We start from the raw sequence: 17,334 nt of genomic DNA, 5'->3' as shown, positions 1-17,334 counted from the left end.
TGAATTTTAAAAATTGTTTCAGTTGCCATATTCTTTTGCGGGGTGTTTTTGGACATTGTTTCTAACCTATTTTTCCAATTCCTTTCTCCCCAATTAAAAACGAAGTGGGGGGGAGACCCTTGTAACAAATAAGCTTAGTCAAGCAAATGATCAGCATAGTAGCTATGCCCCTAAATGATATGTCTCCTATACCTTGAGTCATTTACCTCAGGAGGTAGATAACATACTACTTGATATATATGTGTACTGGAAAACTGATTGAAAGACAAGAACTCTAGTCAATCCAGTGACCAAAGTTGTTTTCTTTTACAGTATTGTTGTCCTTGTATGAATTATTCTGGTTCTGCTCATTTTACATCAGTATATACTACCCCAGGATTTTCTGCATTTGTCTTTTTTGTCATTTCCTATGATGAAATATTGTTCCATTACATTAATCCACCCCTTCCCTCCCTCTACACTTCACTGTCAAGTTTGTTTCCTTGTGCATCTTAACCTCTTGGTATTATCTTCCCTCTTAACCCTCTATTTCTACCCCCATCCCTGCTTGTTTCTCTGTTGAGTTTGATGTATTTCTACACCAAATGGCGTCTGTATGTTCAACCCTATTTTATCCATTTCATATGAGTGAGCTTCATCAGATGCCTGGTCCCTCTACTCTTTTTTCCATGTTTTTATACTCTTCACATGCACAGCGACTATGAAAATAGCAAATCTCACCCCTTCTCTCTCCATTGGTATATTATACCTTCTCTTTTCTATCTGAAAACTCTCAGAACAAAATAAGTATTTCCTAAAGTAAATTTTGTATTTCAGTTATCAAGCATTGTTTTTTCTCTGCTCATCTCCCCGCTTCCACTGCAAAAAAAATAAGAAAAACAACCCTTATGACAAATAAGAATAGTTAGGGGAAATATTATTTTATTGGCTGAGTCCAAGAAATATGTCTCATTCCGCACTCTGAAATCCTTCACGTCTTTGTTAAGAGGTGGGCAACATTTTTCATCATCAGTCTTCTAGAATTGTGGATACTCATTGATAAGAGTTCTTAAGTCTTTCAAAGTTGTTGTCTTTACAGTGTTACAGTTATTATATAAGTTATTCTTCTGATAAATGTTACTTCACTCTGCATCAGTTCTTTCCTACAACATAAAAAGCTGCTATAAATATTTTTGTACAAATGAGTCCTTTTGCTCTTTGGACTCTTTGGGGTATAGACCTAATACTAGTAAAACTGGGTCAGAGGGGATATTCGCAATTTAATAACTTTTTGGCATAATTTCAGATTGCTTTCATTAGTAGCTAGACCATTTCACAGCTCCACCAATAGTATATTAGTATTCCTGTTTTCCCTCCAACATTTGTCAGTTAACTTTTTTGTTTACTTTGTTAATCTGATGGCTGTGAACTGGGGCCTCAGAGTTGCTTCAATTTGCATTTCTCTGATTATTAGTAATATGTAGCATTTTCTCATGGCTATAGATAACTTGAGAATTGCATATTAATATCCTTTGACTATTATCAATTGGCAGATAGGTCTTATTTTTATAGATTTGAATCAGTTCCTTATATATCTTATAAATGAGGTCTTTATCAGAGAAAATTTGTTGCAAGGGTTTCTTCCCCCCAATTAATTGTTTTCTTTCTAATTTCAGTTGCCTTGGATTTGTTTGTGCAAAGTTTTAATTTTATGTAATCAAAATTGTCCATTTTATCTTAAGCAATTGTCTATCCTTTGGTCATAGATCTGAAAGGTAATTTTTTTCCTTCTTCTAATTTGTTTGTAATGTCATCTTTTATAGCTAAGTTGTGTGTCCATTTGGAGCTTATTGTGATATATGCTTTAAGATGTTGATCTAAACCTAATTTCTGTTAGACTGCTATCCAGTTTTCTCAGCATTTTTTGTCAAATAGACCTTGCTCTAGTACCTGGGGTCTTTGGGTTTATCCAACACTAGGCTGTTAAGGTAGATTACTTTGGCATATTGTGTACCTTAATGTGTTTCACCGGTCAACCTCTCTATTTTAAAATTAGTATAAAATTGTTTTGGTGATTACTGATTTTTTTTTATAAGTTTGAGAATCTGGTACTACTGGGCCCCCTTTTCACTTTTTAAAAAATTTCCCGTGAGATTCTTGACCTATTGTTCCTCCAGATGAATTTTGTTGTTATTTTTTCTAGTTTTACAAAATGATCCTTTGATAGTTTGGTTTGGCATTGAATAAGTAAATTAATTTCGGTAGTATTAGTATTTTTTCTTGTGTTTGCATTTCAGAGTAATTTTTTTTACCTCTGGTCTATCAGAAAAGCTTGAAACCCTTGTAGTTCATTTTTCCCCCTTATAGATTATATTCAGCTTTGCAGGGTAAGTTATTTTTGTTTGTAAGTCTATCATTTGCCTTTTGGAATTTTTCAAGATCTCTCTTGCATAGTAGAGGCTATCAGGTCTTGTGTAATCCTGACTGATTTCTTGGTACTTGAATTGCTTCTTTCAGGATCGTTGCAGTATTTTTTTTATTTGATGTGGGGATTCATAATTTTGTCTGTGACATTCCTGGGACTTCGTTTTTGGATTGTTTCTTTGTTTTGGTTTCTGGTTCTAATAGCTGTTTCCGTTTATGATTTCTTGAAATGTAGTGTTGAGGCTTTTTTTTAAAAAAATGGTATTTAGGGAGTCTGATGATTCTTAAATTAATACCTCCTTGACCTATTTTGCAGGTCAGTTGTTTATGATGTCAGATAGTTTACTTCCCCACCCCCCCAATCTTTAGATTTTGTTCTAATATTTCTTGCTGTCTCACAGAGTCATTGATTTCTGTTTGGTCTGTTCTAGTTTTCAGGGATTCTGTTTCTTGGGTAAGATTTACCACTATCTTCTGAATTATTTATTCTCTTTATTCTTTGCTCCTGAGCTTTTATTTCCTTTTATTATTATTTTTTATCTCTTGCTTCATTTCTTCTAGGTATTCATGTAGTCTTTGTGGAAAATCCATGTTTTCCTTTGAGTCACTGCTTGCAGTTGAGGTGGCGCTGCTGTTGAGAGGTCATATCCAGGGCAGTCAACTGAACACTATTAGCCCATTCACCTAAATTATGGTATAAAAAATTATGATGACATCGTTATGAAAATAAAAGATTCCTTTTGTTTGTGTACATGTATTGTACTAAGGAATTTATAAATAAGACAGGACCTTAGTATGTGCTTTTTAAACTATCAATTTGATAAAATTTAGAAAGACTGAAGCACTTAGATTCTGTGTGCAAGACAGTAGAAGCACTGAGTTGTTCATTTCCTTGGAAAGAAATTTTAAAAGCAGCTATTGTTAATAAAACATGACTCTACTACAAGCAGTGGAGGACATTGCTTAGAAAGTCAGAATAGAAAATTATGCTGGTACTGTCCAAAATTTTAACCTAGATTAGTTTTATTATTTATTTTTACAACTCTACAGCTGTCTTTGGAAGTTAAACTCTCATAGTGAATTAAAGTCCTTGTATATTTGGATGTTTTCTAACAAAGCTAAAATTTTGACAGATTATAAGGTCTAAAATTAGTTGTGATTTTTTTTTTAAAGTTTTTAGTCATAATAAATTTAAACATCTTCATAGGCATCTCAAACCAAACATGTCCAAAGCAACTCATTTTTTCCTCAAGACCACCCTTCCTGACGTTCCTATTTTACTTGTGGGCATCATGATCCCTCTATTCCCCCTGGTTTACAGCCTTGTGTCTCCTCATTCTCTTACCCTACGTAACCAATAGTTTTCAATATATAGCTTCATATCTCTCCTATATGTCCTCAGTGGATGGATCACTGGGTTTGGAGTCAGGAAGACCTGAGTTCATATTTAGCCTTGGGAACTTCCTAGCTGTGTGACCCTGGACAAGTTACATAACTTCTGTCTGCCTAGTTTCCTCATCTGTAAAATGGGGATAACAATAGCACCTACCCCCTTGGGTGGTTGTAAAGATCAAAAGAGATAATATTTGTAAAGCACTTAAAACACAGTGCCTGGCACATAGCATGTGCTAATAAATGCTTTTTCTTTCTTTCCACTCCACTCTCCTCCTCTTCTCTTCCCTCCCCTTTTCACACAAGTACTACTCTAGTTTAGTGGCCTGGTTGGTTCCTCTCCAATCCATGCTATTAGTTTGCCAAAGTGATTTTCCTAAAGCATATTTCTGACCATGTCTCCCCACTACTGGGTAAATTTAGAAGAAATATAAGGTCCCATTTGGTATTTAAAGCCCTCTATGATCTAATTCCAACCTATCTTTCCAACCTTACATATCATTCTGCTTTCACAAACTAGGGTCTTTGTCTTACTGTTTCTCACACAAGACTCATCTTTGGAATAACTATCCCTCATTTCTGATGTGCGTTCCTTCTTAGAATCCATAGTTTTCTTCAGAATTTAGCTTAATCACCACCTTTTACATGAAGTCTTCTGATTTTACCTGAAACATGACATTGTATTTTGTATATGCTTACGTCTTGTGTCTCCTTAAGAGTAGGGACCATTTTACGCTTAGGACCCAGCACGATATCTTACACATAGTAGGCTCTTAACAAATGGTTGTTGTGATTCATTGACACTATTACAATCCATATCTTTATTTTCATTTATAATGAAGAAGAGAATATAGAATGATTTCAGAATGCTAATTTCATCTGCCTTGGGGAAATATAAATAATGCTTATGGTCAGAGGTATATCTACTTCATCAGAAATTTTATTATTGTGCAGCTCTGAAATTAGATATGAAAGAACTTTGAGCCTTTTCAGTATGATTTGTAATTTCCCATGCATTTGAATGTAAAATTCAAGATTCAAGCCAAAGTTATGAGCACTTAAAGTAAGAATTTGGAATACAACAAAACTTAGCTAAGTTTTTCAAATATCTGCCTAGAAGTAACTCAAGACTAAAATTTTGAATGACTCAAAACTGCTTAGTTTAAATTCTTAAAAGGTTCATATTAATATTCTAACTTAGAAATATAAAAATTATTTTTAAAAGCATTACGGTATATGGCTCTGGATAGACCTCTGATTGGGACCAGTTCTATTAAAATTTAAAATGATGTCTTTAAATTATGCCTTAATTATTCTGTTAAGAAATTGTATTGTCTTCTGGAAGCCATGAGCCACAGTTAGACTCATTCCAACAACTGAATGAACTAATTTTTTTAAAGATAAAGTATTGCAGTTGAACTCAGTTTCTTGCTTTCATATCTGGGAGAGCAGGAAGAAATGCCTCACTCCTTTTTTTTATCTTTTTGCCTTGCATACTCCCTTCCTCCCCCTTTCCTGCTCTGTAAGTGTTCTACTTTTCCTTTGAATAACAAAGGCAGCTGTACAGTACCTTGGTGGTAATTTTGGAGGAAAATTGTTTATGTTTATATAATTATTGATTTTGGTCACGTTTTTGTTGGTACATTTAGTTGTGTGTCTCATCCTGCCCTTTTTTCTTCCCTCCTATGCGCCCCCCCCCCCCCGAGGGTTGTTCTCCCTCATTCCTGGAGCCTACCCTGTTGTGAATGAATGAGTGAAACTGCTAAATTGCTTTTTAGATTGAGTGTTTAAATATTAGTGGTACTTTACATAGATGTAGTGAATTTGATGCCTAAGGTGTCACTGTGAGTTTGAGATCATTTCAGGATCTTTACTTTGTGATAGAACAGGTGTCAGCAAGTATTTTATGACCAGATTAAAGGGTAGCGCTGAGTTATTTGTTTTTTAAAACCCTCACACAACTTGAGATTGCAGCCTCTTAGCTGGTATTCTAGTGATAACTAATGTTAAAGTACTACTGCACAGCAAAAAGGATTTGGATCCTTCATGAAATTCATTGTAACTTAGATTGAATTATACTAAAAGAAGTTGAACTGTTAAGTCTCTTGCAGTTTTTTCAAAGATGAATTAGGTATGAGAAGAGAATTTCTATAAGGATGTATGATATTTCACAATTATACTGTTGTTAGGGCGTAAGCCAGAGGAAGAGGGTGCTGAAGATAATGGACTAGAGGAAGACTCTGGAGATGGACAGGTAAGTGGGATCATTTTGGTGGTGCAGTATACTGGTTCTCCATTTCAGTCCAAGTAGCTATTATATATACTTTTTTTGTTTTTGCAGGAGGACAATGAAACAAGTTTGGATAACTTGCAGGATATAGACATGATGGATATTAGTGTGTTAGATGAGACTGAAATAGATAATGGCAGTGCTGCTGACTGTGGTGAAGACTACAGTGCTGATAATATTCTTGACTCCTTGTCTGATAGTAAAGAAAATGCTGATGCAGAATTGAAACAACTTCCAGATCAGCTTACAGAACATACTGTAGGTAACTTGGAAACATCTCAGAAATGTACCAAAACATTTTTAAAATTCAAAGAAATACAAGCATTGCTGTAGCATCTCCTACACATGTGGAATCAAAGTATTTTAAATCAAATAGATACTGTTATCATTGTCAATAAAGACTTAATTTGGGGTCTACATGGGATGTGAGACTAATGTCCATTTAACACTTATGTAGAGCTTATCAACTGTGAAGGGTAGCTTGAATTTAGTTTTTGTTACCAGTATTTGACCTGTTACCATGTTACATTTTTTGGCAGGGAGACGGGTTTAATCCTTCAAAGTACTTACTACATTATCTGCATCATAGTAAAAGTTGTCAGAGAGCTGATCAGATATTACTTCAACAAGAATCTTTTTTTTTTTTGGCAGCTTTAGGACCATCTGGTCATCTTGGTGTGGACATTTTGTACTGAAATTAACATTTTTTGTAAGATCCATAATCAGCTATAAACTGTAGTGAATTTGAATTGCAGGACTGAGTTTAAACTCTTCAGAGTTGGGGGAAAAAGTGTAATTCTTAGCATTCTTTCAGCTGAGAATAAGTGAGCACAATTGGAATTGTGTAATAGGGCTGTGTTGTTTCTTCTTTGCAGACTTGTATGACCATTTCTGTATTTACAGCATCTATTTTCTTTCCTTGTAACTTCAGTAAATATTTCAAGCTTAGAAAATAGAAAAGGGGACTATTATATAACACAGATTAGTTGTGCCACCATGGGAAGATCACTTAGCCTTTCAGTACTGTAGAGCCTTCATGCTGATAAAATAATACCTCAGGTCCCTTCTTGTTCTTCTTTTCTTTCCCTCTCCTCCCCCACCACAAACTGAAGATGTTTGGAATTTTTCTTAACAGTTGTCCCTAGATTTAGAGGTAAAAGAAACTGCAGAAGTTTTATTTAATGCATTGTCGTGAATTTTAAAAGTGTTTAATTACTAAGTTACATTTTAATTTGCAATCTTAAAGCAGAAAAAATAGAAATAGAAAGTAATGTAATTTTTCTTTGGTGCTTTGATTCAAATCTACTGGAGTGTGGCCTGCATGGGTCAAATATGATGTCTGGAGAATAACCAGATGAGTAGTGTTTTTTTCCTCTTAGAATTTTAATGTCTTATTCAGACATCTGATGGCAAAGGTATGGTTCTTTTTGTTTCTGTGAAATAATCTTTCATTTACTCTTTCAGGTTACTAGAGAAGAAGTTGGAAACAGTTTGGATGCTTCATCCTCAGACTTCACTATAATACAGGTAAATTATCTTAGTTCTTAGGATCTTAGTATCTAGATTTAGAACTGGAAAGGACCTCAGATTATCTAGTCTATCCCCTTTGTTTTATAGATGAGGGAACTGAAGTCTAGAAAAATTGTAAACTAAGATCACACATGTTGTATAAGTAGCAGAAACTGGGTTTCAGGCCTCAGGTCCTCTTGTTCCAGTATTTTTTCTAGTATTCTATATATTGCTGCCTTTCAGGCCTGTCTACTTATCCTCCAAAATGTTTCTTGTACCTGTCCCCTTCTTTTTCATTGCTGCCACCTTGCTGCAAGACCTTATTACCTCATGATAAGTTTAGATAGGCCAGTTATAGGAAAAGGAGAATGATCTCAGAAGATCACATCAGTATACTATTATAGGAACAACCATAATGAATGTTTGAGGTGGGGTAAATTCAGGACCAAAATGTGAATCAAAAGGTTTGGAGTTAGAGGAGTCTTAGAAAATCTAGTTCCTTTATTTTAGGTATAAAGATACTAAAGCCCAGAAAGGTTAAATGACTTTTTGCCTAAGGTCACTCAAATACTAACAGGCAGATCATAGGGCTCAATTCCCAATTGAGAACTGATTTATTGGGTATTGATAGTATTAGGAAGTTGAATTCTAGTGTACAAGTTGTTAAACTAGGTCAAGGGAAAAATTTGTGAATACTCATATGTGAAAATGTGTGAAAGGTTATCTGATGCTGAAAATCGTAGAAATAATAACAACAGAAACATGCAAGATTTTTGGAAGATATGTTTCATTGGTGTTGGGTACATCCCCCATGGATGCAGATTCTGGCTTCTCTCCGTGCCTTAGTGGGTAATCTTCATGGATTGGTGTGACTAAAAGCAGTCATCACTTAGTGGTTAGCTTTCTGATGATGAGCCTGTTGTAATTTAGCTAGGGTAGTCCTCAGATAAAGTATATAAAGTCTACCATCAGGCCTATACCTGAAGATTTTCCAGCCTGATAGGATCTGCCTGAGTTTGAACACCATTTGGCATAGCCTTCTCTAGTCCAAGGTTATGGTTTTGCATTGGTAGAAACTTGTGTGTTTCTGATATTCTGTACAGTTTAATGTAATTTTTAAATGAATAATTTGAGTTATATCCATTGTTCTAAATGATTGTTTTTGGCAGCTTTACAGGCTAATAGTTTTCTGCTTGAACTGGGGCAAAAGCAGATCTGCATAGAGACAAAATTGAGTGAGTCCAGAAAGAGAAGCTTTAATAATCTTTTTCTAGTCTCAAAAATGAGGATTGAGACATGACCCCAAATACACAGCCCATCAGAGGGTGGGAGATTAGTTCAAATATCGCCCTCGCAATAACCAATCATAGGACTTCCACACAACTCATACCTAAAAATCATTATTCCCTAACATTCCAATCCCTTCCTACTTTTTAAGCTCCCATCTCCTCTCCTATCCCTTGCCATGAACCTTTCAGGTTAGTGTTAAAAACCTAAGGATGCCAAGGAACCCATAGCAATACTTACACAGGTACTATTAGGGAAATACCCCCCCTTTCCTACTGCATGCCCTCCAGGTTGCCCCTTGGGAAGTTTCATCTTTCCTCCCCTACCCCCACTCCCAGTTTCAGTTTTGTTCAGTTATGGTATTGTATCATTTATGGATACACACATTGGGGGTGTCTGCTCAAAAATGTTTTACCAATTGAGGTATGCATTCAGAAAACATGGGAGACCACAGTTCTGTAGCAATTGGTTCTTGTGAATTAGATGAAGAATTTGTGTCAAGGAAAATGGAATTGACAAATTGAAAATATCTAAAGCTAACTTGAAATTATTTTTTAAGTGAAATGATTTGTTTTCTCATTGTCCTGTAAATTGTTAGGTAACATGTTGTTCTTACTACTGTGAAAAATGATTGGTTATGGTGCTTTGCTTTGTTTTTCTTCACAGGAGAATGAAGAACCACCCTTGGAACCAGGTACTGTTAAACAGAAACATGATAGTTATGGCTTGGCAATTTTCCCACTAATCTTTTTTTTAAGCTTATTTTTTTTAAGAAGTGTGACTGTTGTGTGTTATTTTAATGGTGGACAATCCGGATCATACAAGGATCAGAGATTGGAAACCCAGTCATATCACCAGATCTGTGGAAATTGTGTTCTGTTTAGTTGAGGTAAAATATTTGTTGAGATGAAATGGTTATTTACATCTTTTTAACCACATTCTTTTAACTGATCTTGAAATAATTTACCCGAGTCATTCTTTTTGTTTCTACACATGAAACAGATCTTGTGATATTGTGCAGTATATTTATTTGGCAATTTTGATTAAAGCAGTTCAGGCAGTTTAAAGTTGTTGTAGGGGAAGTTAAAAACGTAAGAAGTAACTGGATTCCAGAAGAGGAAAGACAGTTTCTACATGAGAATTCCAAACATACTGTTCCCTTTCTGGACTGCAAATAATACTCCTGCACCGTTGGAAGAGTTTCTGGTTTTCATGTTGGACTGTTCTATTAAAAGAAATTCAAAAGAAATTTGGAAATTGAGCTGTCAGTGAATGGTGATACTTTCGGTTAAAGACCTTGGACTTTGGAAGCTAAGTGTGAAGAGTGGGACGTGAACAACAACGTAAAGAAGAATACCAAGGAACAGCCAGAAGGGGTTTGGGGGTTAAATCTTTGGGGTCCTTTTATCTTCCCTGTAGTTTTTGAGGCTTAATATACTAGACTGTTGGAATGCAGTTAGTTTACAGTATAAGTTTGTGTACATCAGGGTTTTCCAATCTCTGTGTAGCTAGCAGTTCTCTTCATGTTAGTGTGGCAGCCGTGCCAGTTCCGCATTTGTGATTGCTTTATTTCCCTGGTAATTAAACCTTGTGCCATTCTATTCCTGTTAAATCCATAGAAAATGAGAAAATACTCGACATTTTGGGGGAAACTTGTAAGTCTGACCCACTAAAAGAAGAAGGTTCTGACCTGGAGCAGCCATTTTCACAGGATGCAAGTAGCGTGGAGCCAAACAAAAAGCTTGCAGAGGAAGAGGACAGTTTTGTCACCGCTCATCCAGAGGAGGATGCATTAGATTTGGACAACGAGTCAACACAAGCAATTGCCAGGAAGGCAGAAAAGCACTTAGATATAGTGAAAAGGGAGAAAAGCGAGCAGAAAGTAGATGAAGAGAAAATGGACTCTGATACTGTAGTGGTAGAGAACCTAAATGATCAGAGTAGCAGAGCATCAGAAAATGCAGAAGCTTCTAGCGAGGAAGCCCAGGAAATGCCAGAGAAAGCCTCAAGCCCTGAAACCAAAGATAGCAAAGAAGACGTTAAGAAAAATGAAGATGAAGCTAATAATGAAGATTCATCTGCTACTAAAGAGTCCTCTACCAATGAGGACGGTGATCAGAAAATGAGGTTTGTTTTTTCTCAGTTCTAGACCAGATGCTATCTTTTTTTCATTGGTCATTTAATGACACACATAAGCTGTTTTCTTCAATTGGCCAGCCAGACTGATGAAATTGTAGTTTACTTCTAAAGATTGTTTTATTTCCCTTTGTGTATTTTTAATGGGTGATTTGATTTCTTTCCTTTTCTCAACCTAACAAGGTTGTGTTTTTAAATTGTTCCTAATTGTCATCTTCAGCTAAAGAGAATTGACTTTAGGAATCTGACTTAATACTTTTTGTCAGATTTCCGATACAAGTTTGCAAAGCTGTCTTTTAAATTTTTATTTCAGACCTAATTTTCTGGTAGGTATTAAGTTGTAGTACACATCATACTTTTTTTTGAGTTAGTTTTCCTAATGCTTTTTCTGGCTTGAGTAACATTAACTTTTGTCTCTAGCTCTGTTGAGGACGACACAGATATAAAGCCAGCCTTAAAGGATGACAAAGGTATGGTTTTACTTATGGGATGGATAAATTGATTATATATTTTCCCTACTTTGAAGGCAGAGGGTTATTCCTTAAATTTGTATCGTTCCCGTCAACACCTTTTTAAGGATATGAGTCAAAGAGGCACACTATTTTGAAACTTAGTTGTGAACATCAATTTTCTACTGATGCTTTTGGTAGGACTGAAGGGCACTATCTAATTTTATTATGAATAAGACCTAGCTTTTGAATATTTGAGAATTAGCATTTGGTTTTTGAAGGTGGCTGTCATCTCCCAGTGAAATGATGAAAGGTCATATTATAATAGCATTATGGTCATTTTTTTTCCTGACCGGCTAACTCAGCAGCAAAAATTTTGCTTGTTAAAGTTAAATTACCAATTTTAGAGGGTTGCCTGACAAATAGACACCATTTCACTTGCATCTTGTTACTGGAGTTTGCTGTTTTTAATCATGGGGTGCATGTACAAAAATAACTGCTATCACAAAGATTTTTTATTTGGTATCTTGAAAAGATTTGGAAATTACTAGCGAACTTGAACTTAGAGAGTTGAAATTGTGCTTAATTGTGCTTTTTTGTTTTTAAATAACAGTTTCTGGTAAAGCTATAATACTTTCTTTTTGAATTAGGTCGTGCTAGTAGCAGTTCTGGTAGGAATTTGTGGGTTAGTGGACTCTCTTCAACTACCAGAGCCACAGACTTGAAGAACCTTTTCAGCAAATATGGAAAGGTAAGGTCCTGTACCACCTGGTCCCTAATTGTAGTTAGATTTAAGGGAATAATTTTAATCTATGGTGGGAGAGATACTTCCTAGAGCACTTTGAACAAATTTTAATTGCTTCTGTTTGCTTTATGTTACTATCCATTCTGAATGAATGCCTCTCTTCTTATCTCTGAATAGTTGCTTAAAACAGATAGTCAAGCAAAACAACCAGTAGCCTGTCTGAAAACAGTATGCCTCTTTCTGAACCTGTAGCTGACCACCCCTCCAACTTCTCTATCAGCTCTGTAACATCTTTATTAATCTACATTGATCAGAGTTGTGAAGAATTTTCATTGAATTTATTTTCACATTGGTTCTCTTCAGTCAGCTTTTCCAAGTCACTGAGTTAACTAGTAACCTTTTATTTCTTGGTGAAAACTACATATAGGCAAGACAAGACACTTGATAATAGATTCCAATTATTATCTCATGGACAGTGCACTTAATCCTTCTCAGAAGGGTTCAGTCACAAACTACTGAGATGCCAGTGGACTTGATGTTAACAAGTCTTGGCATGTGGGACCTAACTAACCGTTGAATTGCTGAATTCCTGATTCCAAGAATAGAAATAGTTTTGCTGATGAATCTTGTTCATTTTATGTGTGTGTGTACAAGGTATAAGTAGATGAATTGTCGAAATATGCTTTACGTTTTCCACCATTTAAGGGTGATTTGTTTTGAGGTACCAGTGTCACCAGTGTCTCAGTGGTAGGGATTTTATAGTTTTAATATTAGGGCTGGAAGGGACCTTAGATGACATCTCTTTACCTTCCCTGATTTAACAGATAAAAAAATGGAGTCCTAGAGCAAAGTCAAGTGACTACTTGTGTGCCAGGCACTAAGAACACAGTGACAAAATAAGACACTTTAGCCTGAAGAAGCTTAAGAATTCTGTTAGGGGAAACTAATATAGACAAAGATAAACACAAAATATTTGTTAAGTAATTTGGGGGTAAGAAGGAGGGCACTAGAAAAGGTCAGAAAAGGCCTTATGTAGGAGGTGGCACTTGAGCTTTTAGCCATAAAAGTTACCAGGTGCTGGATTTAGAGTTATAAGATCTGAGTTCAAATTCTACCTCAAACATTTATCATTGATGAGTTATTTAACCCAAGCCTCAGTTTCCTCATCTATAAAATGGGAATTACAATAGGTCACTATATAGTATAATAATAATAGAAATAATAACATACAAAGCAGTTTTTTCAAACCTTCAAGCAGTAAGCTTACTGATACCGGCAGCATGGCACCCTGAAGTCTAACTCATCCTACTTCCTGTCCTGCGAGTTGTAAAGCATCCTTTATATAGTTTGAAGGACTGGCAGGGGATATAGCAGTAGTCTCAATCCTAAAATATTAAAACTAGGAGGGAGTTGAGATCATGTGGGCCAGACTTTGCATTTTGCAGATGAGGAAGGTGTTGCCAAGAGAAGTATCAATGGAATACTTAAAATTGTTGGCAGAGCCACCTCCCTGGATTGGAACTAGAAACTTGGTGATCTGCTGCCATGTTCTAGTGTTGGGCATTTTTTGCATTATCTTTAGTACAATCTCTTAGAGATCCTTACATGTGTGTGAGGGCTTTTTTAGCTTGGCTTGTGGTATAAGTAACAAACAGGTTGGGGAGTAAGAAACAGGGATGAACACTGAAATAGCAGAAGAAAATGGACAGAATGGGAGGGATTCTGAGTCAGCAAAATGTCTTTAGTGAGACTGTACATAACATTAATTATTTGAATTTGAAGTTTGATTTTTCTCATATGAAGGACAAGGACCCTTAATCTTCACCTATCATTTTGATGAATTGATCGTAAGGAACTTTGAAAGTTTTAAGGAATAGTTCCTATAGCATTGACAAGTATAATAATGATAACTTTTGGATATTATTGGCTTGTTATCACTTTGAACAATTTGTCAATTTACTTTTGTGCAAAATTTAAAAACTTTAAAAAAATTGTTTTCCTAAAGGTTGTTGGAGCCAAAGTGGTAACTAATGCTCGTAGTCCAGGTGCACGGTGTTATGGTTTTGTTACAATGTCTACATCTGATGAAGCCACAAAGTGTATTAACCACCTTCACCGAACAGAATTACATGGAAGAATGATCTCAGTAGAAAAAGTAAGTGATGGCAGTTATGTACTGCTGTGTATCATATAAATGAAAGACCTTCCCTGTTCAACATTTCTGGCCAAATTAATTTTAGGCCAAAAATGAGCCTGCTGGGAAGAAACCTTCTGACCGCAAAGACTGTGAAATAAAAAAGGAAAAATCAGGCAGCGGGGAAAGACATCATTCCACTGACTCCCGGCCTGAAAGGTAAAGGAGTTTTTAAAATGTTGTTCTTTGGTACGTCATGGGTTGTGGGGCAGGGAGGACCACTTGGAAAAGAACTCTTTACAGATGTGTTATAGTGGTATGGAAACTACATCAGCAGTAGCAACACCAGTGGAGGGAATTACTGGAAAGTATGATTTGTCATGAGATTTGTACTTAAAGATCATGGGATCATAGATTCGTGGCTAAAGACCATGTAGTCTAATCTCCTCATTACAAAGGAGGCAGCTGAGAGCCCAGAGAGGTGACTTAACCCAGGGTCACACAGTAAGCGATTGAGGTTCTGGTTCCCAGGTGAGTTCTCTTTCCACAGTACTGTTGCTGGTTCTCAGGAGCACATTTCCCTTTCATGTATTTGGTATAATTAGTATCTGTTGTGACCTGCATCTATACTCTTTCACCAAGATGGTGTTGAAAAGACAGGATTTTTTTTTAAATTGTGAAATTAAGTTCTCTTAGCATTTAGATCGTTAAATAACTAAAATCATTAAAATTGTACATTTTTCTTTTCATTTTATTGATGAAGTATGATTTTAAAGAAGTGCTTGTATCCCCACACTTCACAGTGTCTTTCTGAGATAAGCCCAGCAAATGCTTCCTGTTTCTCCACATTCTGGCCACATGATTTGTTGCCATTACCTAGCTTTACTCAAAGTCTGAAACTGAACCTCTTGAAAAATACTTGTCAGGCTCATGAAACATTCATAGTTGCTTTGTTTTCTTTTTGTTGCTCTTACAAGAAATCTTTTAGAGTACAGTAGTCTGCTTGTGCCGTGTTTACTGGTAGACCTTAGACATTAAATGTGAAACTGCAAGTTTTCATCATCTTGACCAAACTGCTGCTTGTAGAACAACGAATTATAAGTGTCAGCCGAATTAGCTTTTTATACTTGGGAATGAAGCTTATAATTTCATAAGCATTTTTTCAGATCTAACTTTGTAGAGGGTATTGGCTAGAATGTAAGGTGACAGAACATGGGAACCTGGCCACGTGAGGTGTTTGAATCATTGGAGATAGATTTTGAAGCTCCTAGTGTGCCTGGTGACGCTATGGAGGATACCAGAGTATTCTCAAAGAGCTTATAATCTATCTTGTTGATGTGAGAAAGCATCTGTTAAACTGCTAAAAAATAATACCAAATATGACGCCAAAATGCTTGGTACAGTGAAGACATGCTGGTGGTCAAGAAGGAAAACATAGTGGCTGGAAGAGGTGTAATTTGAACTGAATTGTGAAGGAACAGTAGAGAGGAAGGTATAAGAAGAGCAATAATAATAATAGCTAACGTATTTATGTAGTGCCTACTATATGCCAGGCACTGTGCTGAGCACTAGGGTATGAGAAAGGGAAAAAGGCAGGCAGTCCCTGCTCTCAAGGAACTCATTCTAATGAGGGACACAGTGCAAACAAATGTGTGCACACAAAAGATAAGTTTCTATATAAATAGAAAATAATTAATTGAGGAAGACACTAGAATTGAGAGGGATTGGGAAAGGCTTCCTGTAGAATGTGCAATTTTAGCTGAGACTTAAAAGAAGCCAGGAGTCAGAGATGGGGAAGGAGAATATTCTAGGTATGGGAGAAGCCAGGGAAAATAACTGGAGTTGAGAGGAACGGCCAGGAGGCCTTTGTCTTTGGATTGAAAAATTGACAGGTGGGGTGATCGAAGACTGAAAAGGTGTGAGGAGGAGTAGGCAGGTTAGGAATGACCTTAAATGACAGGGGATTTTATATTTGATCTCAGGTATGACAGGGAGGCATTGGAGTTTAGGAGGAGGTAAGAGTGTGATATGTTTAGATCCATTTTAATGAGAATTTCATCCTGAAAAATGCAGAGCTTATTTTTTAGGTACTTGAGTCTTATAGCTCTGCTTTTTGTTTTTTTTTTTTTAACAGAACTGTGATTAAGAGTGAGAAAAAAGATGATAAAAGGTCTGAAGACAGGAAGGATGAAAAAGACCATGATGAACTGAAACCTGGGTCAGCAGAGCGTTCTAGAGCCACCAAATCAGGTGAGTTGTCTTGGAGTTAATTAAAAGGAACTAAACTACTCAATGGTATTAGATATGTCCTGAGAATATATCTCAGCAGTTGATTGCTAAGTTTTGCTATTTATAGAAAATTCAGAAAAGAAGTTCCAGATGAAAATTCAGGAAAGCAGTTTTCCTTCAAGGATGAAATTGACTTCAAGAAAAAATTTAAAAGTTTATGATCCTCAACAAAAATATACATATATAATTTTTTCATTAAACCCTTTCCATTTAACAGAGGAGCACCAAATGAATTAACACGTTATAAATAAGCATAAAATGCATTTGCTTGTTTCCCCTCTAAATCAGTCTAAAACTGCTGACTTTTAAAAAAGTATGTCTATAGTTTTGTAACTGCTAATCTCTGTGTCTTCATATAGGTCCTCTCATACAGCCTGATGTTGCCTTTTTTTTTTTTTTAACAAATTGCCAGAAATCTGAAAGCATTAACATTAAGAATTACTCATGTTTGTAGGTAAACTTTGACTCCTGAATTCTTGTTCTCTTTTTTAATAGCTTTTAGGTCAGTAGAGAATTATGTAGTTATCTTAACAACAATGATAATAAACTTGGCTGATAAACTTGGCTTTTACTAATTTTATATAATTGCAAGTATTTAAATTACCCATTATTAACTAAAATATGTGCTGAGCCTTTTTTCCATGACATGTGCCTCACTTTTCCACGAAAGCATAAGATAAGGGGAGGTAGGGGGTGGTGA

The 17,334-nt window shown here is 35.8% G+C and overlaps 1 protein-coding gene across 4 annotated transcripts in view; it reads left to right on the top strand.

Annotated features, from left to right (window-relative positions):
• The window catches only part of SAFB2 (scaffold attachment factor B2), a 34,763-nt gene that overhangs the window by 2,038 nt on the left and 15,391 nt on the right, over window positions 1–17,334 (top strand). For 2 of the 4 annotated variants that reach the window (XM_036752669.1, XM_036752686.1), the window contains exons 3-12: window positions 5,985–6,049; window positions 6,137–6,343; window positions 7,550–7,612; window positions 9,548–9,575; window positions 10,501–11,008; window positions 11,438–11,487; window positions 12,117–12,217; window positions 14,217–14,366; window positions 14,452–14,564; window positions 16,480–16,595. In XM_036752669.1, the coding sequence (XP_036608564.1) occupies window positions 5,985–6,049; window positions 6,137–6,343; window positions 7,550–7,612; window positions 9,548–9,575; window positions 10,501–11,008; window positions 11,438–11,487; window positions 12,117–12,217; window positions 14,217–14,366; window positions 14,452–14,564; window positions 16,480–16,595 (1,401 nt within the window). The remainder of the gene's footprint in view (window positions 1–5,984; window positions 6,050–6,136; window positions 6,344–7,549; window positions 7,613–9,547; window positions 9,576–10,500; window positions 11,009–11,437; window positions 11,488–12,116; window positions 12,218–14,216; window positions 14,367–14,451; window positions 14,565–16,479; window positions 16,596–17,334) is intronic. The other 2 variants (XM_036752676.1, XM_036752695.1) reach the window with 2 other exon arrangements.

This window comes from Trichosurus vulpecula, chromosome 1 (genome assembly GCF_011100635.1).
Source record: "Trichosurus vulpecula isolate mTriVul1 chromosome 1, mTriVul1.pri, whole genome shotgun sequence".
NCBI classification, from domain to species: domain Eukaryota; kingdom Metazoa; phylum Chordata; class Mammalia; order Diprotodontia; family Phalangeridae; genus Trichosurus; species Trichosurus vulpecula.
Note: the sequence above shows the minus strand (reverse complement) of the source record. Positions and strands in the feature narration are given on the sequence as shown.